The 25,211-nt window shown below is 42.7% G+C and overlaps 1 protein-coding gene across 2 annotated transcripts in view; it reads right to left on the reverse strand.

The window, feature by feature from the left end:
- Positions 1-1,061: 1,061 nt before the first annotated feature.
- pcid2 (PCI domain containing 2) overlaps positions 1,062-25,211 on the reverse strand; it is a 60,871-nt gene continuing 36,721 nt past the window's right edge. For both annotated transcript variants that reach the window (XM_072260892.1, XM_072260891.1), the window contains 3 exons: positions 10,069-10,194; positions 9,824-9,947; positions 1,062-1,395 (listed from right to left, as the gene is read on the reverse strand). In XM_072260892.1, coding sequence (XP_072116993.1) covers positions 1,306-1,395; positions 9,824-9,947; positions 10,069-10,194 — 340 coding nt within the window. In that variant the 3' untranslated portion in view covers positions 1,062-1,305. The remainder of the gene's footprint in view (positions 1,396-9,823; positions 9,948-10,068; positions 10,195-25,211) is intronic.

The following is a 25,211-nucleotide window of genomic DNA, read 5'->3' on the forward strand; positions in this document are numbered from 1 at the left end:
GAAAGCTGCTTGTGAGCAATATCGCAGGTCTGTGTGTGGAAGCCGTTTTGAATGATCATTCGTTCTTGTTCTCTCTCTCCTTCCCCCCACACTGTCCATCGCCATGGCAACGATTACTGCGAACTGAACTAAATTGAACTGGACTTTGTGTCACTTTGAAATTGGTCATTTACCCCTAGACAACGATAGAGCTTGATTGATGCTGTTATCTTAATTCTGTGCAATTGTGTGTTTATCATTGCTGAACTGTTGCATTTATTATCCTTTCGATTACTGTGTTGCTTGTTTCTTTAATAAAACTTTCTTAGATCTAGTAATCCAGACTCCAACTGAGTGATCCATTTCTGCTGGTTTGGCAACCCAGTTACGGGGTACGTAACACTTAGAATACCTTCCAATAATTTAGGAATTACTGATTCAAGTCTCACTGGTCCTTAAATTCCCGGCTAATTCTTGGAGCCTTTCTTGAACAATTGAACAACATTAGTTGTCCTCCAGTCCTCCAGCACCTCACCTGCAATTAAGGGCATTTTAAATACCTGTGCCAGTGTCCCTGCATTTTCTTCACTGGCCCCCCACAATGTCTGAGGTGACACCTTGTCAGCCCTACATACTTATCCACCCTAATTTGCCTCAAAACAGCAAGTTTGCCTCTTCAGTAATTCATATATGGTCCATGAGCTCAGTGCTGTTTTGCCTCAGTTCTATAGACTCTGTGTCCATGTCCCAAGTAAATACAGATGCAAGAAATCCATCTAAGATCTGCCCATCTCTTTTGGTATTACACACAGATTACCACATTGATTAAGTGGACCATTTTTGTCCCTTTGGAAACCTTTTGCTTTTAATTTATCTGTAGAAATCCTTGGGGTTCTGCTTCACCTCGTCTGCCCGAGCAACCTTGACATTCCTCTTCTGGAATTTATGTTCCAGATAAAGGAGGCATTCAGGGTTACCAAATGTCAATTGTTGGTCATTTGAAATATTTTAGCTATTACTGTACTCCTTTAGAAATAGTTTAATTGAAACTCATCTGTGACCAAGCAAGACAAAAACCATGCTTTACTTAAAAAGTTTATTACAGCGTCTGTGTCACTTATGGTAACAAAATATACTTTTGCTTTATACTTGCATCCTTAATGAGACATACAAAATTACTTCAAGCCAGTATCAGGAGATGTACAACCAACACTGTCTATGAATCCTCAGCTTTAAATTCAGCTGCTGGTAATGAGACCACTAGCCACCACAATGTGTTCAGGAATTGCTGGGAATGAGAATACATGAATGTCTGGCCTCAGTTAGCTAACACACAGAGGACAGAGAAGGGAAAGGGTTCTGTTTGCTGACCACAAGCTTCTGATGTTGGTGAGAGATGTAACCCTTAATGTGTCCCTGTAAAACAGAACAAACATGTTAACGCACAAATAGTACTCTAAATCATTCACCAGACAGTGAATGAGTTGTAATGATATACAGTGTCAGTTGCATGCAGATGTGTGGCCATTAGACACTACACCATGCTTAGAAGGAGTAGTTTTTAAATAGCATCAGTTGCATGTGTTTACATTCAAAAAGCAGTGATACTTTGTCACTGATAGTTGGCGAGAAATAAACAGTTTTACAATTCAGAATTGTTTTGCTCACTGCGGTTTCAAGCATTTATGTATGGAGATGCCAGAAACTGCCAGGACAGAAAATGAAACAGTTTCATTACTTCAACAAGTTGGGAACTATGAAAAATCTGAAGGTATTGACAATCATCTTGAAAAATCATGAAAACTGAAACTTGGAAGCTGCAATCACTGAAAGCATTGTATGAACCCTCTTCCTAGAGGTGCTGCGTGGCCTGCTGAGTTCACCAGCAACTTTGATGTGTGTTGCTTGAAGCATTGTATGAAGACAGTTCATTATCTGTACTAGGTGACTGCACTGATTTTGTTCATTTATTGTCAATCAAAAGAACACAGTAGCATACGTTGGATGAATTCCTCCACTGATAACTATTAGGAACTAATACAGTTTCATAGTACTGTAGTAGTGTTGGTCGTGCTCTAATTGGTTCTGTATTTCATTTAAATAAATAATTTGCTACTCAGTTAAATGATAGTTTGTCTTTTTTTTTTAAACACCTTTTTAACTATTTCCACAAAACTTCTGTTCATTGGGGCAGCTGCTTAATTGGTCCAAAAATGCACTAGTCCCAATGTCTCCCCATTAACCAGGATCCACTGTATTGCCTTTCATAACTTCAGAACCTCCCAAAGTCCATCACACCCAATGAAATACTTATTGAAGTGTGGTGATTACTGTAATGTATGAAATGCACAGCAAGCTTCCTCAAACAGTGATGCATGTGACTTGATAACCTTAAATGCTGTTGGGGAGAATTAATGGTCAGGACCCTGGGCAGTGTTTTCAATTAATTTAAACCAATGGTAATATTTAATCTCTTATGTCCACCTGAGAGGTCAGTGGAGCTTAATTAACACCTTAGACAAAAGACACCCTTGAAATAGTACATCCCTTCAATACTATACTGATCACTCTAGATTTTGAGTCAAAATATCAGGGAATATTACCCAATGAGCCTTAACTAGCATTGACCAATGACATCATTAAGTTAATAATACAGATATAAAGTTATAGTAAAGTTATAGTTATAATTCTTACCTCAATGACTCTTTACACAAATTACAGACCAGTTACACATTACAAAATCTCATCTACCAACTCCTTCCTGTCTTTAAACATGTGTTGAAAATGCCATCATAAACAGCGGTAATTGTTAAATTCAAAATCTCAAGCAGCATTTTCATCAGTGTCTGAAGCAGAACTGCAAAGTACTTAAAGTGACACAAAATATACTGCACCTTATTCTTGGAGAGAGCATAACATGGATTCACTGAAGTACTACATGGATTCAAGAGTTCAATAACATGGAGAGATTTTTGAACTACGATGTACCTCTGGAACTTGGAAAGTCAGGATGTGGATTTACTGCTAATTTCAAGATATTAATTGGAATTGACAGAATAAATAGTTGGGCTCTCACAGAAGTTAGAGCCAGGCTCTCAAGAGTGAAATTACAAACCACCAGAGGGCGATAGAAATTGGGAGCTCTATACTGTCAAGCCCAGTTGAAATTAGGTTAATAGTTAATTTTTAATGTGAGGTTGTAGGATTTTCTGAACTAATTACAGTGCCTTGAGAAAGTATTCGGCTCCCACAATTATTTTCACATTTTACTGTCTTGTTTTCTAAATTTAAAATATATTGAAGTAGGATTTTTGATGTAATCTACAAAACATCGTGCATTATGTCAAATCAAAAGAAAAATTCCAAAACCTGTCAACAATTCACTAAAAATTAAAAATGAAAATTGTGAGGCTGAAAAGTGTTCATCGCCTTTGTAATTACTACGCTAACTTCCCTCAGGTACACTATATAGTATTACCTTACCAACTCACCAAATCTGTTGATGCAGAAAATTTGGAGGATCACCTGTTTTCATAAGAATAAATACCCCTCTCTCTGTAAGGTCCAATAACATGGTAGATTTCAAACAGACTAAACCAATATGTAGACAAAAGAGCATTCAAGACAAGTCAGGGAGACATTAGAGAAGCACAAATTTGGGGAAGATGCAAGACTATCTCAAAGGCACTGAACATAACTAGCAGCTCAGTGCAGCCCATCGTGAAAAAGTAGAAAAAATACAAAACCACAGCCACACTGCCACCTCTGTCGCCAGAGAAGAATGTAAGAGAGGCTACTGTGATTCCAACAGTCACTCTGAGTTAGCTGTAGAAGTCAGTGCCTGTAACTGGAGATGAAAGTCATGGCTCATCAATCTCTACGGCGTAAAAGGATATTTATGGAAGAGTGGCAAGGAAGAACCCTGGCTTAAAAAAAAGCACATCTTTGCTCGTAAAGAGTTTGCAAAGCATCACTTAGAAGATACAGTAAAGTTGTGGGAGAAGGTCTTGTGGTTGGATAAGAAAAGTGGTACTTTTAGCTTCAACACTAAGTGGTATGTGTGCCGCTAATACTGCACATCAGCCAGGTAACACCATCCCTACTGGTGGGGGTAGCTTCGTGCTAAGGGGATGCTTTTCAGCATCAGGGACTGATAATCTTGTCAGGATTGATGTGAAAATGAATGCTGCTAAACACTGAGAAATCCTGGGTTTAAACCTGCTAGCCTCTGCCAGAAAGCTTAAACTGAGGAAGTTTATCTTTTAGCAGGACAACACAAATCACACTCCCAGGGCAACCATGGAGTAGCTTCAAATGAAGAAAATTAGTGTCCTTTGGTGGCAAGACCTCAAGAGTTTTGACCTTAGCGTAATTGAACATTTCTGGCAAGACCTCAAGATTGCTGTCCACTGCTGCTCCCCAAATATCCTGACATAGCTTGAGCAGTTTTGCAAGGAGGATTAAGCAAATTTTGCTCCATCATGTTGTGCAAAGCTAATTAAGAACTTATTCAAAAAAACTACCAGCAGTAATAGCTACGAGAGGTGGTTCTACTAAGTACTAAGCAAAGGGGGATGAATACTTTTGAATTGCTGATGTCTCAGTTTTTGAATTTTTAGTTTTTCATGCTTTACAATTTTCCCTGTTTTTGGGTTCTACTGCGAAAAAGGAGCATGTGATTCACAAATCAAATTTCTCAGTTAAATTGATCAAAATCCCTGGTTGTAGTACTCTTATGTGAACAGAGGGTCAGGGGCTGAATACTCTTAAAAGGCACTGTAGATGAAAATTTGCACGGACAAATCACAGAGGAAGTGTAAAAGTATGAGGGTAATTGGAAGGGACTTGTCCAGTACATTAATGTGAATGACAGAGCTTTTTGAACCAGTCTACAGTTAGACTCCCTAGGAAATGGTCAGTATTGGGCAAGTGTAGGGAGTATAAGTGAGAAGGCATTTCAGAAACAAATTACAACTTGTTTTAAGTTCGATATACAGAAAGACAAATACGGGATAAAGCTAGGGATACCGAATTCATTAATTGCTAACCTACAGCAGCACACAAATGCAGCCCTCAACAAAACATGACAATATCAACCAAGTGTGATTCACCATCTACTGAGACACAGAAACAAGAGCCGGCCACATGGCACTTGGATTCTACATTCAAAGCACCAACATTAAACAGGAACACCTCTCAATATCCAACATTTATCTGTCGGAGCCTCAAGCATACCCAATGACCAAATACAGGTTTCCCCCGTCATCTGAAGGTAGAGCGTTCCTATGAAACAGTTCGTAAGCCGAAATGTCGTAAAGCGAAGAAGCAATTACCATTTATTTATATGGGAAAATTTTGTGAGCGTTCGCAGACCCAAAAATAACCTAACAAATCATGCCAAATAACACATAAAACCGAAAATAACAGTAACATATAGTAAAAGCAGGAATGATATGATAAATACACAGCCTTTATAAAGTAGAAATACTTTTCCACAATCATTGCCGGCACAGATCTCCGTAGCGAAAATCTCACGCAAGAGCCATTGGCAGAAAATCTCGCGCAAGCGCTGTTGACAAAAACACGGTGCAAGCGCTCTCCAGTAATCTTCAAACTATGAAGCTACCAAATCATACCAAATAACACGTAAAAATACACAGCCTATATAAAGTAGTAATAATGTATGTACAAGGTAGTATCACTTACGGGAATCGGGAAGACAGCGAGCACACTGATGATGGTGTGTTAGACTGAGTCGTCGCAGGCTGGGGTGCTGCAGTGGGCCCCCACCCTCCAGGCCGCTGAGCAATACATTGCCGTGAAGAACGCAAGGGTCCAGCAGTAGCCGGGAGATAAACAGCACATCTTTAAGAAAAAAAGCCGAAACAAACATGCTAATTAATTAGGTGCTGCTCGTAATTGTCGGCCCAGATCAGTGCCGATTTCTGATTGCGTCGTCTCTGATCTGGGCCGACAACTACGTGTCGGTGGCACCTAACTAACTAGCATTTCTGCTTTTTTCTTAAAGAAGTGCTGTGTGCGTCCCGGCTACCTTTGCATTCTCCGCAAATCGGTATCTGTCCGTGGGCTGGGGGTTGGGGTGGTGGGACACTGGGGTGTCATCTTGTTGCCTGTTTCCATTAGAGCAGGCAACTCATCTTCTTCTATCTCTCAAACAACAGGAATTCTGCAGATGCTGGAAATTCAAGCAACACACATCAAAGTTGCTGGTGAACGCAGCAGGCCAAGCAGCATCTGTAGGAAGAGGTGCAGTCGACGTTTCAGGCCGAGACCCTTCATCAGGACTGTACCTCTTCCTACAGATGCTGCTTGGCCTGCTGCGTTCACCAGCAACTTTGATGTGTGTTTCTTCTATCTCTGCCCGTCTCGATGTCGAAGGTCGAGGTTTGTCGTCTGCTGTGGCTGATGTGGAAGGCTTGCTTGACTGCTGAGCCTCACGCACTTTTCTATCACACAGTTCTTTAATAAGGACTCAAACCATCCTGCAAATATCCCCTAAACTGACGTACCCTCTCAAAATTAAAGTCGTACTTTATCATTACTCATTCGGTTTCAATTGTTATCCTTTTTTCTTCCAATTGCATCAGCTCTTCATCTGTCAGTTCTTGGTGATGGGATGCCAAAACCTCTTCAACATCATGTTCGTCAGCTTCCACAAGCCAAACTCACGTTGTCCTTACTTCGTTCACCACGATCAAAACACTTAATTATGTCTAGTTTTACCGTAAGGGCAACACCCTTACGAGCTCTTTCAGGCTTTTCCGATACCATAGAACTCATCTTGCAAACGGCTGCTCACAGGCACGTGTTAAAGCAAATGCTCGCAGGCATGTGTTAAAGCAAAGCAGTTCCGAATCTGGGGGAGAGCGGCTGCTCGGGGCATGCTGCCTTTTATCACGCGCTGAATTTTTTTTCGTAACAGTGAAAACACCTTCTGAAAGCGAAAATAGGGTACTAATGTAGGTCTTTCGTAACAGTGAGGTTTTGTAAAGCGAACGTTCGAAAAGCGGGGGACACCTGTATAATCACCCAAATTGTACAACGACTAATAATCCTCTGTATAAAAAGCTTTTCCTTTTTACCATCCATCGTAAATGACTAACCCTGTCTTGAGACTATATCTCTAGTTCTATTTTCCAACTAGAAAAAACAGCTTCACAGAACCTACCAAAGTGGCTCAAAATTGTGTACTTTTAATGAGATCACCATCTGCCTCTAGTTAAATATGTTAAATTTACTCAATCACTCTTCACAGTACAATCCCCCACATTCCAAGAATCAACCTTTGCTATACTCATTTCAAATTATGGCTTTTAAGGTATAGAGACCAAAATTGCAGAAGGCTCCAAATATGGCCTCACTATTCAGCAAGCCTCCTTAACCTTTGTATTCCACTCCTCTTACAATAAAGTCAGCAATGCCATGTCTTCTTCACTGCCTGCTGTACCAGCACACTTACTTCTCACCTAATAATGAGCAAGTTTTTACTCAATTCCCACCATTTAACGAGCACGCTTTTCTTCTTCATTTGATCTGCCAACTTTTTACTTACTTGCTGGTTTGCAGACTTTGATCCTCCCTTTCGATCAAATTTGTACAAACCCCATTTCCAGAAAAGTTGGGATATTTTCCAAAATGCAATAAAAACAAAAATCTGTGATATGTTAATTCACGTGAATCTTTATTTAACTGACAAAAGTGCAAAGAAAAGATTTTCAATAGTTTTACTGACCAACTTAATTGTATTTTGTAAATATACACAAATTTAGAATTTGATGGCTGCAACACACTCAACAAAAGTTGGGACAGAGTTAAAGTAAGATTGAAAAGAGCACAGAATATTCAAATAACACTGGTTTGGAAGACTCCACATCAAGCAGGCTAATTGGTAGCAGGTGAAGTATCATGACTGGGTATAAAAGTAGTGTCCATCAAAGGCTCAGTCTTTGCAAGCAAGGATGGGTCGTGGCTCACCCCTTTGTGCCAAAATTCGTGAGAGAATTGTTAGTCAGTTCAAAAGGAACATTTCTCAACGCAAGATCAGGAGTACTTCGGAAAACCATTGTCACTCAACACAGTCCGTCGCTGCATCCAGAAATGCAACTTGAAACTGTATTACGCGAGGAGGAAGCCATACATCAACTCTATGCAGAAACGCTGGTGAGTTCTCTGGGCCCAAGCTCATCTCAAATGGACCGAAAGACTGTGGAACTGTGTGCTGTGGTTAGATGAGTCCACATTTCAGCTAGTTTTCAGAAAAAACGGGCGTCGAGTTCTCTGTGCCAAAGATGAAAACGACCATCCAGATTGTTATCAGCGAAAGGTGCAAAAGCCAGCACCTGTGATGGTATGGGGGTGCATCAGTGCCCACAGCAAGGGTGAGTTGCATGTACGTGAAGGTACCATTGACTCTGAGGTGTATATTAGGATTTTAGAGAGACATATGTTGCCATCAAGGCGACGTCTCTTCCCGGGACGTCCATGCTTATTTCAGCAGGACAATGCCAGACCACATTCTGCATGGGCTACAACAGCGTGGCTTTGTAGACACAGAGTGCGTGTGCTTGACTGGTCTGCTGCCAGTCCAGATCTATCTCCTACTGAAAATGTATGGCGCATCATGAAGAGGAGAATCAGACAACGGAGACCACGGACTGTTGAGTAGCTGAAGTCTTACATCAAGCAAGAATGGACAAAATTTCCAATTGCAAATCTACTACAATTAGTATCCTCAGTTCCAAAACGATTAAAAAGTGTTATTAAAAGGAAAGGTGATGTAACACAATGGTAAACATGCCTCTGTCCCAACTTTTGTTGAGTGTGTTGCAGCCATCAAATTCTAAATTTGTGTATGTTTACAAAATACAATTAAGTTGGTCAGTAAAACTATTGAAAATCTTTTCTTTGTACTTTTGTCAGTTAAATAAAAGTTCACGTGAATTAACATATCGCAGATTTTTGTTTTTATTGCAGTTTGGAAAATATCCCAACTTTTTTGGAAACGGGGTTTGTGTTTATTTACTTAGAGAGACAGTGCGGACAAGCCCATCTGGCTCAATGAGCCTTGTTATCCAGCAACCAACCTATTTCACCCGAGCCTAATCACAGGACAATTTACAATGACCAATTAGCCTGCTAACCAGTACACCTTTGTAATATGGGAGGAAACCGGAGCACCTGGAGGAAACCCATGAATTCACAAAGAGGATGTACAAACTCCTTACATGCAAACACTGAAGTTGAACTCCAGTGCTCTGAGCTATAACAGAGTCGTGCCAACAGCTATGCAACTGTTTACATTACTATTACTTTTGGATACATTACACTTGTATTTCTAATGTTAACTATTAGACCCAACATGCCTCCTTTCTTCTTGCAGTCTCCACTTTATCATCCCAGATCACTGTCTTTCCAAGGTGGAGCCTTCACAGGTTTGTGCACTGGAAAGTGGGTAAATAAAGATAGCTGGTTCTAATCAGAGCAACAGGGCCCAGTGGGAGACTGAGATGATACTGAAGCTACCAGACTATAGATAAGTTATACTAGTGTGCAATGACTGGATCCTAAACCCTTGATTTGACATGAATCGGGATATCCCATCTACCTTAACAACTAGTAAATACATTAGAAGATATGGCCTTTAGGCATCTACAATTACTACAAGAATAATACAACATAGAAGGCTATTTAGCCCATTATAGTTTTCCCAGCTCTTTGAATAGGTTACACAACCTCTGCTCAGTTAGTTTGTTAAACTTGTCATCTTGTTTCCTTTCACCAGTTCAGAACTGATGTTCAACCTTAAGGATGACCTAATACATACCATGTAGATGAGGTTTGCTAAAATACACTGGACTTCATCGATATCAACGTCCTCCACTTGCATGAATTTAAGTGCAACCAGGAAAGCATCAAGTGGCAGTTGATGTGTTCGAAGTAATAAATACCTGAAAAAAAAAACAAGTTAAATTGCAGTTTAATCCCCAAACACAATGTGTGGCCTTAAATAATTACATACTGAATGCTGACAGTGAATACTGCACGATACATTGTGTGTTCAGCACTTACACTTTCTTGAAGAGGTTTCTGTATGTGATTATCTTTAGTTTTTCAAGTATCAGAAAGATTCCACAGCGAATGAAGAAAGCTTCATGTTTTGACAAAGCTTCATTCAGGAGCAGAAGGTTCCCTTCACTAATTAAAAAAAACAAGACAAGTTCAAAACATGGCCAATGCAGTCCAAAATTGGATATGTTAGTTTTTCTCAATCCATGCACCTGTTTATCCCTGACCCTGTGCCTCCTCACCTCCAACCCCTCCCCCCATCATTCATTCTTTTACACATCCACAACCTTTAACATGACTGATCATACCATTTTCCTTCAGTGTCTTTCCTCCACTAGATGAATGCTTTAGGCTGCACTTGTTTGGTTCTATTCCTATGCATCCAGCTGTATTTCGGAAGATCCTGCAATAGGTTCCTCCTTCCCCACCCTACTCCCATCTCTGTCTAAAGATCCATCTTTAACCTCCATTCCACCAAACACCTCAGCTCTCTTTGACATGATTGAAAAGCTCATTGTGTTCTACATGTACCCTGATATCTTTCTCCAGAACCCTCTGCTGTCTTCAATTTGCCATGCTACCTATCCAACAGCACTGGAGGCCCTGAAATTTATTCCAAATATTGGGAATATTAAAACAGCTAACATCAGCACCTGTCACAAGTCCTTTTCCCTAACTGCTAATCTCACAGCTCTTCGCCTGTAGTTCACTAAGATTCAGGACAGAAGGGCATCAAAGTAGGAACTAATTAAGATCTTGGCCAGAGAAGTGCTAGTAAGTTTCAATTAAAAATTTTAATCAAAGGGATCCAGTAGGTTAAGAGGCAATCACCTTGGGACGTGGTTTTGAAAAGGAGAGAGTTGGCACCTGAAGAATGGTGGTCAGTAAAAATGTTGCCTGGTTTTGGGGTCAGGCGGACACCTGTATATTAAGGATCGCTGGTGGTGGGATCATTATAGACAATGCTAAGACCATCAGATCAGGAACCATCTACAAAAGGCAATAAACATTTGACATTTCAGACCACCCTTCATCAGCACTGGAATAGCAAAGAAACCAGGAACTGAAAGGTTTTGGCCTGAAGCGGCGACTATTTACCATATGCCTCCAAGTACCGCAAAACTTCATCCTTAACAATCGATGTTAGGCTAACTGGCCTATAATTTCCTCTCTTCAAGTCAAGTCAATTCAAGTTTATTGTCATTTAACTTTATACATGTATACAACATACATAACCATATAATGTATATAGAAACAAGACAATGTTTCTCCGAAGCAGGGTAGTATACATAACACACGATAACTTACAAAGGAAAGGATAAAATCTACAGATGAATCACACATAAATAACAAATGAAAGTGCATTAATATTAAATATTAAAGTCACAGAACAGATTAACCGGTGACACTTCAACTATGATATGGCAGGGAGTTCAGAAGCCTAATGCCTGGGGGAAGAAACTGTTTCTCATCCTGACTGTTCTTGTTTTTAATGCATTGTAGCCCTCTGCCTGATGGTAGAAAGTCAAAGAGGATGGTGGATGGATAGGTGGGATCCTTAATAAGACTAAGAGCCCTTTGTACGCAGTGTTCCTGATAAATGACCTCTCAGCTGTTCTCACAGTCCTTTGTAGGGATGTCTGGTCCGATGCACGACTACTCCCATTCCAGATGGAGATGCAACTTGTCAGGATGCTCTTAGCGGTGCTCCTGTAAAATGCAGTTAAGGTGGTGGGGGGTGTGGGGGGTGTGAGGGGAGAGCCTTGCTTGCCACAATCTCTTTAGGAAGAAGAAGCGCTGCTGTGCCTTCTTGTTCAGATAGGTGATATTAAAGGACTAGGTGAGGTCACCTGTGATGTGAACTCACATGAATTTGGTGCACTTAACTGTCTGCGGAGGAACCATGTACTCGCAGAGGAGGATGATTCATCTGCGCCTTCCTGAAGTCCACAATGATTTCCCTTGTCTTCTCCATGTTCAGGCTTTGGCTGTTCTCCTCACACCAATCCACCAGTCGCTCCACTTCCTCTCTGCACTCCACCTCATCATCGCTGTTGATGAGGCCACCCACTGTGTGTCACCAACATTCTTGATGACGTGCTGTGAGCTGAATCCTGCGACACCGCCATTTTCCAGGTGGGACAGGACAAAGTGGAGGGCAGAGGCTATTGCATCGTCTGAGGATCAATTTGAGCGATAAGCCAGAGAAAGGCCTTAATGTGCTCCAGGACTAGCTGCTCAAAGCATTTCATAATGTCACAGGAAGATAGCCATTTATGTAGGATTCCATTGCCTTCTTTGTTACTGGAACGATGGTTGCCGCCTTGAAAACCAAGGGGACAATGAATTGTTCCAGAGATGTTGAATACATCCATCAACACCACTGTTTGCTGGGCTGCGCAGTACTTAAGAACCTGACTTGGTATATTATTGGGCCCTGCAGCTTTGCATGGGTTGACTCTTGCCAGGGTTTTCCTCACCTCAGCTTAAGCCAGATGGAGCGCCTGTCCCCCTGGAGGGAGGAGCGCCTCCCTCACCAGCACTTTGTTCTGGACATCAAACTGAGCATTCAGCCTTTCAAGGAGTGAAGTATCGTGTTCACTGACATGCAGGGTAGACTTGTAGTCTATAATCCCCCGAATATGTTTCTGATTTTGCAAAAGGGGATGTATATTCTCTGAGAATGCACCTGTTTCGCCTTCCTGATGGAGCGGGAAAGCACGGTTCTTGTTTGCTTGAGAGCTGTCACATTCCCTAATCTAAAGGCAGCATCCCAATCCCTCAGACTGACACGGAACTCTGCAGTAAGCCATGGATTCTGATTTGCCCTCACCCGGATGTGTTTCTCATCCTCAGTACACTTCTCCATGTAGCTGGTCACAGAATCCAGATACTCCTCGATGTTACCATGGCTGCCATAGGGGGCAGCCTGAACACTCTCCAGTTCGTATTATCAAAGCCGTCCTGCAGTGGAGAGATTGCTCCTCAGGCCAGGTTTTCACCACCATTAGAACTGGTCTGTATGCTGGAATTAACATTACAGATGAGTGATCTGTGAGACCAAGGTGGGGTCAAGAGTCTGGTTTATAGTCACCTGGTAGCAAAACCAACATGGTGGTGGAATTTGGGCAGGACTGTATTAGGGTTCACATGGTTAAAATAGCCTGCGAAAATGAAGATACCACCAGGGTGCTTGTTTGAAAGTCACTGATGGTGTTGTAGAGCTCAAGCAGTGGGTCACCAGCATCAGCACAAGGGAGAATATATATACACAACTACCAACACAACTGTAGTGAACACCCTTGCTTTATAAAATGGTCTGCACTTTAAAAATATGAACTCAATCATCAGTGAACAGTGGGATGCCACTGCTAAAGCTTCCATACACCAGTTCTTATTTACGTAAATAGATACCGCCACCACAGGTCTTGCCTGAGATCGCTGGATTCCTGCCTCCCCAAAAGGTGCTGAAACCCTCCAGCAGGATGACTGCGTCTGGTAGAGTCCTGAAGCCAAGTTTCTCTGAGAATGAATGCGCAAATGTTTTTCTTTCGCTGGTTCAGTCTTAGATTGTCCAGCTTATTTTTAAGTGAATGTACGCTTGCCAGTAAGAACAAGCGGAAGGCTGGCCTGAAGGGCTTCGATCTATAGGACATGGCTCCCTTCTTGAATAATGGAGCAACATTTCCAATCGTCTGTAACCATGCCAGACTCTAGTGATCCTTGAAATAGAGAGTGGATATAGGAGATGGCAGATGAATTAAGTGAGCATTCTGCATCAGTCTTCACGGTAAAAGACACTAGCAGTGTGCCAAGTGTTGAAGGGCCTGAGGGAAGAGAAGTCAAGGAGCAGTTACTCTATTGGGGGTATTCTGTAGGCCCCCTGGTAGCAGCAGAGATACCGAGGAGCAGATTGGGAGGCAGATTTTGGAAAGGTGCAAAAATAACAGGGTTGTTATCATGGGTGACTTTAACTTCCCCAATATTGATTTGCACCTGATTAGTTCCAAGGGTTTGGACGGGGCAGAGTTTGTCAAGTGTGTCCAGGATGGATTCCTGTCACAGTATGTTGACAGGCCGACTAGGGGGAATGCCATACTAGATCTAGTACTAGGTAACGAACCGGGTCAAGTCACAGATCTCTCAGTGGGTGAGCATCTGGGGGACAGTGACCACCACTCCCTGGCCTTTAACATTGTCATGGAAAAGGATAGAATCAGATAGGACAGGAAAATTTTTAATTGGGGAAGGGCAAATTATGAGGCTATAAGGCTAGAGCTCACTGGTGTGAATTGGGATGATGGTTTTGCAGGGAAATGTACTATGGACATGTGGTCGATGTTTAGAGATCTTTTGCAGGATGTTAGGGATAAATTTGTCCTGGTGAGGAAGATAAAGAATGGTAGGGTGAAGGAACCATGGGTGACAAGTGAGGTGGAAACTCTAGTCAGGTGGAAGAAGGCAGCATACATGAGGTTTAGGAAGCAAGGATCAGATGGGTCTATTGAGGAATATAGGGTAGCAAGAAAGGAGCTTAAGAAGGGGCTGAGGAGAGCAAAAAGGGAGCATGAGAAGGCCTTGGCGAGTAGGAGAAAGCAAAACCCCAAGGCATTCTTCAATTATGTGAAGAACTAAAGGATGACAGGAGTGAAGGTAGGACCAATTAGAGATAAAGGTGGGAAGCTGTGCCTGGAGGCTGTGGAAGTGAGCAAGGTCCTCAATGAATACTTCTCTTCGGTATTCACCAATAAGAGGGAACTTGATGATGGTGAGGACAATATGAGTGAGGTTGATGTTCGGGAGTATGTTGATATTAAGGGAGAGGAGGTGTTGGAGTTACTAAAATACACTAGGACGGATAAGTCCCCGGGGCCTGACGGAATATTCCCAAAGCTGCTCCACGAGACGAGGGAAGAGATTGCTGAGCCTCTGGCTAGGATCCTAATGTCCTCGTTGTCTACAGGAATGGTACCGGAGGATTGGAGGGAGGCAAATGTTGTCCCCTTGTTCAAAAAAGGTAGTAGGGATAGTCCGGGTAATTATAGACCAGTGAGTCTTACGTCTGTGGTGGGAAAGTTGTTGGAAAAGATTCTCACAGATAGGATCTATGGGCATTTAGAAAATCATAGTCTGATCAGGGACAGTCAGCATGGCTTTGTGAAGGGCAGATCGTGTCTAACAAGCCTGACAGAGTTCTTTAAGGAGGTGACCAGGCATATAGATGAGGGTAGTGCAGTGGATGTGATCTATATGGATTTTAGTAAGGCACTTGACAAGGTTCCACACGGTAGGAATATTCAGAAAGTCAGAAGACATGGGATCCAGGGAAGTTTGGCCAGGTAGATTCAGAATTGGTTTGCCTGCAGAAGGCAGAGGGTCGTGGTGGAGGGAGTACATTCGGATTGGAGGGTTGTGACTAGTGGTATCCCACAAGGGTCGGTTCTGGGACCTCTACTTTTTGTGATTCTCATTAACAACCTGGATGTCGGGGTAGAAGAGTGGGTTGGCAAGTTTGCAGATGACACAAAGATTGGTGGTGTTGTAGATAGTGTAGAGGATTGTAGAAGATTGCAGAGAGACATTGATAGGTTGCAGAAGTGGACTGACAAGTAACAGATGGAGTTCAACCCGGAGAAGTGTGAGGTGGTACACTTTAGAAGGACAAACTCCAAGGTAGAGTACAAAGTAAATGGCAGGATACTTGGTAGTGTGGGGTAGCAGAGGGATCTGGGGGTACATGTCCACAGATCCCTGAAAGTTGCCTCACAGGTAGATAGGGTAGTTAAGAAAGCTTATGGGGTGTTAGCTTTCATAAGTTGAGGAATAGAGTTTAAGAGTCGCAAGATAATGATGCAGCTCTATAAAACACTTGGAGTACTGTGTCCAGTTCTGGCCACCTCACTATAGGAATGATGTGGAAGCATTGGAAAGGGTACAGAGGAGATTTACCAGGATGCTGCCTGGTTTAGAGAGTATAGATTATGATTAGAGATTCAGGGAGCTAAGGCAGGGTTCCCCAACCTTTTTTGCACTGCAGACCGGCTTATTATTGACAATATTCTTGCAGACCAGCCAACCCCGGGGGGGGGGGGGGGGGAGGTACGGTTGCCAACGGACAAGAATAGCAGTCAAATACGTTGTGTTTACCACGAAGCCTTGCATGGGCACCAGTGCACATGCGTGTACGTGCCGAGCTTTTTCTACAAATCGTTTTTGGCGATTCTGTTTGGGGGGGCGGGGGGAGTGTTAATCACGACCAGAATATAGGTGATAAGTGGCTAATACACTCAATTTCATTTCTACAAGAGTTTATCTAACGAATTTAATATTAAACACACAACGCATATTTTCCTCGCATGAATATAGTGATAAGGCAATTATCAGGGGAGGACAGGGGAGCTTGAAGTAAGTGTTGAACGAACTTCCAGTAGAAGTGGTAGAGGCAGGTTCGATATTACCATTTAAAGAAAAATTGGATAGGTATATGGACAGGAAAGGAATGGAGAGTTATGGCTGAGTGCAGATTGGTGGGACTAGGTGAGAGTAGCGTTCGGCACGGACCAGAAGGGCCGAGATCGCCTTTTTCCGTACTGTAATTGTTATATGGTTATATAGGTCACTTATAAGTCAATAGCATCATAACATTTTAAGTAACATTTGGATATTAAACACACAGCATCTGTTTGCCCCGTATGAACATATAAAATAATTGCAACACACCAATATCGCTGAATCAGTGGGAGCTCTGGGCTTGTTTCCCTGCAACAAGACGGTCCTATCGAGGGTTGATGGGAGACAGTGATACTCGAAGGGGGTTCCTTATGTCCAGTATATTCCGCAATTTAGTTTTCGTTGCATTAATTGCAGAGACATGTAGGAAATGGAAGCAACATTTTCAGTGCTTTCGTGGCTATCTCAGGATATTCAGCCTGGACTTTGATCCAGAATGCCAGCAGAGATATTATGTCAAACATCTCGAGGAGTTGATCTGCTTCCTGCGTTGACATGGATGACGCGCGGGTAATGACCTCGCGTGCGTTCAAGCTCAACAGTGCGCGTGACAGGGAATGGGGAAAGGTGCAGCAGACTCATATCGCCAAATCATATCGTTTCCTCGCGGCCCGATACTGGTCCGCGGCCCAAAGGTTGGGGCCGCTGAGCTAGGGCTTTACTCTTTGGAGAGAAGGAGGATGAGAGGAGACATGATAGACGTATACAAGATATTAAGAGGAATTGATAGAGTGGATAGCTAGCGCCTCTTCCCCAGGGCACCACTGCTCAATACAAGGAGACATGGCTTTAAGGTAAGGGGTGGGAAGTTCAAGGGGGATATTAGAGGAAGATTTTGTTACTCAGAGAGTGGTTGGTGCGTGGAATATACTGCCTGAGTCAGTGATGGAGGCAGATACACTAGTGAAATGTAAGAGACCACTAGACAGGTATATGGAGGAATTTAAGGTGGGTGGTTATATGGGAGACAGGGTTTGAGAGTTGGCACAACAATGTGGGTTGAAGGGCCTGTACTGTGCTGTACTATTCTATGTTCTATGTTACTATTACAACAGAGAAGGTGCTCAAAAAGCTGAAAGACCTAAAGGTACATAAGTCACTGGGGCCAGATGAAATGCATCTCAAGGTTCTGAAAGAGGTAGCAGCAGAGATTGTGGAGGCATTAGTAATGATCTTTCAAGAATCATTGGCATGGTTCTGGAGGACTGGAAAATTACACATGTCACTCCACTCTTTAAGAAAGGAGGGAGACAGCAGAAAGGAAATTATCGACCCGTTGCATACACAAAATGCTGGAGGAACTCAGCAGGTCAGGCAGCATCTATGGAAAAAAGCATAGACAACATTTCCGGCCAAAATCCTTCTGCAAGAAATCTTAGTCAGATTCTGAGAATGGGCAAAGAAGTATAATGTAGGGAATACAATGTAGGGAACTGTATGATCATGCACTTTGGTAGAAGGAATAAAGGTATAGGTAATTTTCAAAATGGGGTGCAAAATCAGAAGTACAACGGGATTTGCAAGTCCTTGTGCAAGGTTTCCTAAAGGTTAACTTGCAAGATGAATCGGTAGGAAGGAAGGCAAATGCAATGTTAGCATTCAGTCTATGAAGGCTCTCAGTCATCCAGGTCATTGTCTATCAAGCAGTAGTAAATCAAGGCAACTGGACTTGCTGTGTTGTCTAAAAGATGTTTTGCCAGTTATCCAAGAGGTTCTTAAGTTCTAATGCATGGTGGGTAATTTTCTAGCTTATGAACTCCGTGAGTTGTTTAAAGGTAGAGGAATCATATGAGGGTCATTAAGAGTCATACAGGTTATGAGAGGGTCTTATCTTTGCATGAATGGAGGTATGAACTGTTGTGGAGATGCCAGGGTAGAGATGTTAGGACTGTGTTGCAAATAGTTGATAGGAGGTGTTGTACCCCACCCCCTCTGTTCAGGGATGGGTTTTCCAGTTTGACAAAGATGCCTTCTTTAACCCCCCTTTCAAACCACCTGTCGTCCCTGTCCAAAATGTGCACATTGTTATCATCAAAGGAGTGTCCCTTGTCCTTTAGGTACAGATAGACAGTTGACCCTTGACCTGAGGTGTTAGCCCTCCAATGTTGGGCCATCCGTTTGTGAAGTGGTTGTTTTGTCTTGACGATATACAGATCTGAGCAGTTCTCACTGCATTGGATAGCATTTACGATATTGCTCTGTTTGGTGTTTGTTAAAAATCCTTCTGAGTTTTTCTGAAACTCCACTTCCCAAATGGATGGCCCAACATAATGTGGACCTGGAGAGGATGCTTCCTACAGTGGGATCTCTAGGACAAGAGGACACAGCCTCAGGAAAGGGGGACATCCTTTCAGAACAGAGATGAGAAGGAATTTCTTTATGCAGAGGGCAGTAAATCTGTGGAATTTGTTGCCATAGGCCAGTGGTCCCCAACCACCGGGCCGCAAAGCATGTGCTACCGGGCCGCGAGGAAACAACATGATTTGGCGATAAGAAACGATATGAGTCAGTTGCACCTTTCCTCATTCCCTGTCACGCCCACTGTTGAACTTGAACGCACGCAAGATCATTACTCACGCGAGGTCATCAGTCAGTCATTAACCTACAACTACTCAATGAGTAAAAAACAAATGTTGCTTGAAAGTTTCTTTGGAAGAGATGGTAGGGGACATAAAAGGCCTAACGATGATGATAACGCAGAGGCAGCTGAGCCGAGACTGCAAAAAAAAAAGAAAGCTTCCTTCAACAGAAAATACGAGTCGTACATAAAATATGGCTTTATTGCGACCGGTGACTCGCACGCTTCAAGCCCCTTGTGTGTGATATGTGGAGACAAGCTGTCTAATGAAGCAATGAAGCCCTCAAAACTGCTTCGGAACCTTGAGTCCAAGCACCCGGCACTTAAAGACAAACCCGTTGAGTCTTTTGAGTGGAAAATACATGAGCAAGCGGGACAGAAGCAAGTGCTGAGAGCCACCACCTCCACAAATGCTGCTGCTCTGAGAGCGTCGTACTTAGTGGCTAGCCGTATTGCTAAGGCTAAGGAGCCTTTCACTATTGGTGAAGAATTGATTCTGCCTGTTGCCAAGGGCATGTGCCGTGAACTGTTGAGAGAAGCTGCAGCTAACAAGATGGCACAGGTTTCTCTTTCAGCTACCACAGTTTCAAGGAGAATCAATGACATAGCGGAGGACATCGAAGCACAGCTGTTGGAACGGCTTAATAAGTCACCATGGTATGCTATCCAGGTTGATGAGTCTATGAATGTCAACAACAAGGCAATACTGCTGGTTTATGTGCGATATATGTCTCAAGACGATGTGCACGAGGATATGTTGTGTTCACTGCCGCTGCCAACTAACACAACTGGGGCAGAACTATTCAAGTCTTTGAATGACTGCATGTCAGGCAAACTGGACTAGTCATTCTGTGTTGGAATATGCACAGACGGGGCTGCAGCTATGACTGGACCGCTGTCTGGTTTCACTATGTCAAAAAGTTTGCTCCTGAATGCCAGTCTACACGCTGTGTCACACACAGGGAAAAGCTGGCTAGCCGAAAAATGTCACCTGATCTTAACAGCGTATTGAGTGACGTTGTTGAAGCTATCAATCACATCAAAGCAAAAGCCCTTAACTCACATCTGCTTGAGCAGCTTTGCGAGGAAATGGATGCAGAGCACAAGCGCTTTCTCTTACACACTGAAGTCAGGTGGCTATCAAGGGGGAGAGCCCTGGCCAGGGTTTTTGAGTTAAGAGAGCAGCTACAGAGATTTCTTTCAGGAAAAAAAGTCACCACTGGCAGCACACCTCAGTGACGAACTCGCTTGTCTGTGTGACATCTTCAACCTGCTCAATGAACTCAATTTGTCACTTCAGGGGAGAATGACAACAGTCTTTAAGTTGGCAGATAAAGTGTCTGCTTTCAAAGCCAAACTGGAACTGTGGGGACGGCGAGTGGACAGGGGCATATTTGACATGTTCCCAACATTAGCTGGGATTTTGGGAGAGACTGAGGCTGCACCGTCCTTCTCACAGCTGGTGCGTGATCACCTATCTTCGCTGTCAACAGAATTCGAGCATTACTTCCCCACTGCAAATGACCCAAGATGTGCAAGGAAATGGGTCTGTGACCCATTTATGAATGTCCCCGGTGAATCATCCATGTCAGCGCGGGAAGAAGATCAACTCCTTGAGCTTGCAAATGACGGTGGGCTGAAAAGTATGACATAACATCTTTGCCGGCATTCCGGATCAAAGTCAAGGCTGAATATTCTGAGACAGCCACAAAAGCACTGAAAACTTTGCTTCCATTTCCAACATCATATCTCTGAAAAGCGGGGTTTTCTGTAATGAATGTAACGAAAACTAAATTGTGGAATATACTGGACATAAGGAACCCCCTTTGAGTATCGCTGTCTCCCATCACCCCTTGATGGGACCGTCTTGTTGCAGGGAAACAAGCCCAGGGCTTCCACTGATTCAGCAATATTGGTGTGTTGCAATTATTTTATATGTTCATACGGGGAAAATATGCGCTGTGTGTTTAATATCCAAACGTTACTTAACATGTTATGATGCTATTGACTTATTAAGTGACTTATAATTGACTTATCACTATATTCATGCGAGGAAAATATGCGCTGTGTGTTTAATATTAAATTCATTAGATAAACTCTTCTAGAAACGAAATTGAGTATATTAGCCACTCACAAGTGACTTATCACCTATATTCTGGTCATGATTCACCCCCCACACCCCCAACTCTGTCTGCCGGTCCTCAAGAATATTGTAAATATTAAACCGGTCAGCGGTGCAAAAAAGGTTGGGGACCCCTGCCATAGGCAACTGTGGTGGCCAGGTCATTGGGTGTATTTAAGAACATAAGAAATAGGAGCAGGAGTAGGCCATCTGGCCCGACCGTTCAATAAGATCTTAGCTGATCTGACCATGGACTCATCTCCATGTTTAAGCTGGAGGTTGATTTGTTCTTGATTAGTCAGGCATGAACGGTTATGGGGAGAAGACAGGAGAATGGGGCTGAGAGGGAAATGGATTAGCCATGATCAAATAACAGAGCAGACTCAATGGGCCGAATGGCCTAATTTTGCTCCTATGTCTTATGCTATTCCAACTGCCCCCATCCTCACCCTATCTGTGGAACTTATTACCACAGACAGCTGTGGAGTCCAAGTCATGGGGTATATTTAAAACGGATGTTGATTGGTTCTTTGATGAGTGAGGCCATCAAATATTACAAGGAGAAGGCAGGAGAACGGGGTTGAGATGGATAATAAATGAGCCATGATGGAATGGCAGAACAGACTTGATGGGCTGGATGACCTAATTCTGCTCCTATGTGTTATGGTTTTAGCAAAGGCATCTAAACTGTCTAAAGTGCGTTGATCAAAAAAACCATCACATTGCTCAGGGGCAGGATCTCAAGTTCCACCATGAGGCCTATTCCTTGCCTTCGTTCTACATTTGGTATGCAGGAGAGATGCAGTTGCCAGACCAGAAGAAAAAGCAGTAGGAAAAGTGCAGTGGATGATGAACGTGGGCTGAATCAAACACAAAACAGCTGGAGGACTGGGGCAGATGGGAAGTTCTACAACAAAGGAAGGCTGCAATAGAAACACAGAAACATAGAAAATAGGTGTAGTAGGCCATTCGGCCCTTCGAGCCTGTACCACCATTCAGTACGATCATGGCTGATCATCCAACTCAGAACCCTGTACCAGCCTTCCCCCCATACCCCCTGATCCCTTTAGCCACAAGGGCCATATCTAACTCCCTCTTAAATATAGCCAGTGAACTGGCCTCAACTGTTTCCTGTGGCAGAGAATTCCACAGATTCACCACTCTCTGTGTGAAGAAGTTTTTCCTAATCTCGGTCCTAAAAGGCTTCCCCTTTATCCTTAAACTGTGACCCCTTGTTCTGGACTTCCTCAACATCGGGAACAATCTTCCTGCATCTAGCCTGTCCAATCCCTTTAGGATTTTATATGTTTCAATCAGATCCCCCCTCAATCTTCTAAATTCCAGAGAGTATAAGCCTAGTCGTTCCAGTCTTTCATCATATGAAAGCCCTGCCATCCCAGGAATCAATCTGGTGAACCTTCTTTGTACTCCCTCTATGGCAAGAATGTCTTTCCTCAGATTAGGGGACCAAAACTGCACACAATACTCCAGGTGTGGTCTCACCAAGGCCTTGTACAACTGCAGCAGTACCTCCCTGCTCCTGTTCTCGAATCCTCTTGCTATAAATGCCAGCATACCATTCGCCTTTTTCACCACCTGCTGTACCTGCATGCCCACTTTCAATGACTAGTGTACAATGACACCCAGGTCTCGTTGCACCTCCCCTTTTCCTAATCGGCCACCATTCAGATAATAATCTGTTTTCCTGTTCTTGCCACCAAAGTGGATAACCTCACACTTATCCACATTAAATTGCATCTGCCATGAATTTGCCCACTCACCTAACCTATCCAAGTCACCCTGCATCCTCTTAGCATCCTCCTCACAGCTAACACTGCCGCCCAGCTTTGTGTCATCCGCAACCTTGGAGATACTGCATTTAATTCCCTCGTCTAAGTCATTAATATACAAACGTTGTATACTGTAAACAACTGGGGTCCCAGCACTGAGCCTTGCGGTACCCCACTGGTAACTGCCTGCCGTTCTGAAAAGGTCCCGTTTATTCCCACTCTTTGCTTCCTGTCTGCCAACCAATTCTCCATCCACATCAATACCATACCCCCAATACCGTGTGCTTTAAGTTTGCACACTAATCTCCTGTGTGGGACCTTGTCAAAAGCCTTTTGAAAATCCAAATATACCACATCCACTGGTTCTCCCCATCCACTCTACTAGTTACATCCTCAAAAAATTCTATGAGATTCGTCAGACATGAGTTTTCTTTCACAAATCCATGCTGACTTTGTCCGATGATTTCACCGCTTTCCAAATGTGCTGTTATCACATCTTTGATAACTGACTCTAGCATTTTCCCCACCACCGATGTCAGGCTAACCGGTCTATAATATCCCGGTTTCTCTCTTGCTCTTTTTTTAAAAAGCAGGGTTACATCAGCCACCCTCCAATCCTCAGGAACTAATCCGGAATCTAAAGAGTTTTGAAAAATTATCACTAATGCATCCACTATTTCTTGGGCTACTTCCTTAAGCACTCCGGGCTGCAGACCATCTGGCCCTGGAGATTTATCTACCTTTAATCCCTTCAATTTACCTAACACCACTTCCCTACTAACATGTATTTCCCTCAGTTCCTCCATCTCACTAGACCCTTGGTCGCCTACTATTTCCGAAAGATTATTTATGTCCTCCTTAGTGAAAACAGAACCAAAGTAGTTATTCAGTTGGTCTGCCATGTCCTTGTTCCCCCTGATCAATTCACCTGTTTCTGATTGTAAGGGACCTACATTTGTCTTAACCTTGTCTTTTTCTTTTCACGTATCTATAAAAGCTTTTACAGTCAGTTTTTACGTTCCCTGCCAGCTTTCCTTCATAATCTTTTTTCCCTTTCCTAATTAAGCCCTTTGTCCTCCTCTGCTGGACTCTGAATTTCTCCCAGTCCTCAGGTGTGCCGCTTTTTCTGGCTAATTTGTATGTTTCTTCTTTGGTATTGATACTACCCCTGATTTCCCTTGTCAGCCACGAGTGCACTACCTTCCCTGGCTACAGTGGATTCTGGTTAATTGGGCCAACAGTTAATCGAGACAGTTGCTTATTTGGACAACTCAAAGACCAAAAGCTAATCGACAAATTAGCCAATTCCCTTCATTTATTTGGGAAACTATGCCACTTAATTGGGACAGGAGACAGTTGCCAGTTTCTAACTAGTGTCAATTATGTGAACTTGCATGTGCGTTAGACACACCATGCTTAGAGTGAACAGTTTATAAATAGCTTATATAATATTATAATGTTTTATTTTTTTTTTTCTCTCTGCTAGATTATGTATTGCGTTGAATGCTACGGCTAAGTTAACAAATTTCACGTCACATGCCGGTAATAATAAACCTGATTCTGATTCAGTTGTGTTTAAAAAACAGTGATTTTTGTGACTGAATATTAGGAAGAAATAAGCAATAAGACAATTTAGGACTGTTTTTCTCACTATGACTTCAAGCATTCAGGCTTGGAGATGCCAGAAACAGTCGGGATTGAAAATGAAACGATCTCACTATTTCAACAAGTTAGGTACTACGACAAATTTGAAGGTATCAACAATCAGCTTGAATGTTACATCAAAAAAATTAAGATTTGGAGGATGCAATAATCAAAAGCATTGTATGAAGGCAGTCCACTACCAGCACTAGGTGTCTAGGCTGATTTTTTTGACTTGCTGTCAATCAAAAGAACACTGCAGCGCACAATGGATAAGTCCTCTGTCGATAACTATCATGAACTAATACAGTTCTATAGTACTGTAGTAGCATTGGTAGTGTTCTTGTTTATTGCATTTTATTCACATACAGAATTTGTCACTCAGTTAAATGGCAGCTTGTCCTTTTTGTACCTTTAAACTTCTTATCATAAAACTTCAGCTAATTGGGGCAGCCATTTAATTGGGCCAGAATGCACTGGTCCTGATGAATCCCAATTAACTGGA

Source organism: Mobula birostris, chromosome 6 (genome assembly GCF_030028105.1).
Source record: "Mobula birostris isolate sMobBir1 chromosome 6, sMobBir1.hap1, whole genome shotgun sequence".
In the NCBI taxonomy this organism is placed as follows: Eukaryota; Metazoa; Chordata; class Chondrichthyes; order Myliobatiformes; family Myliobatidae; genus Mobula; species Mobula birostris.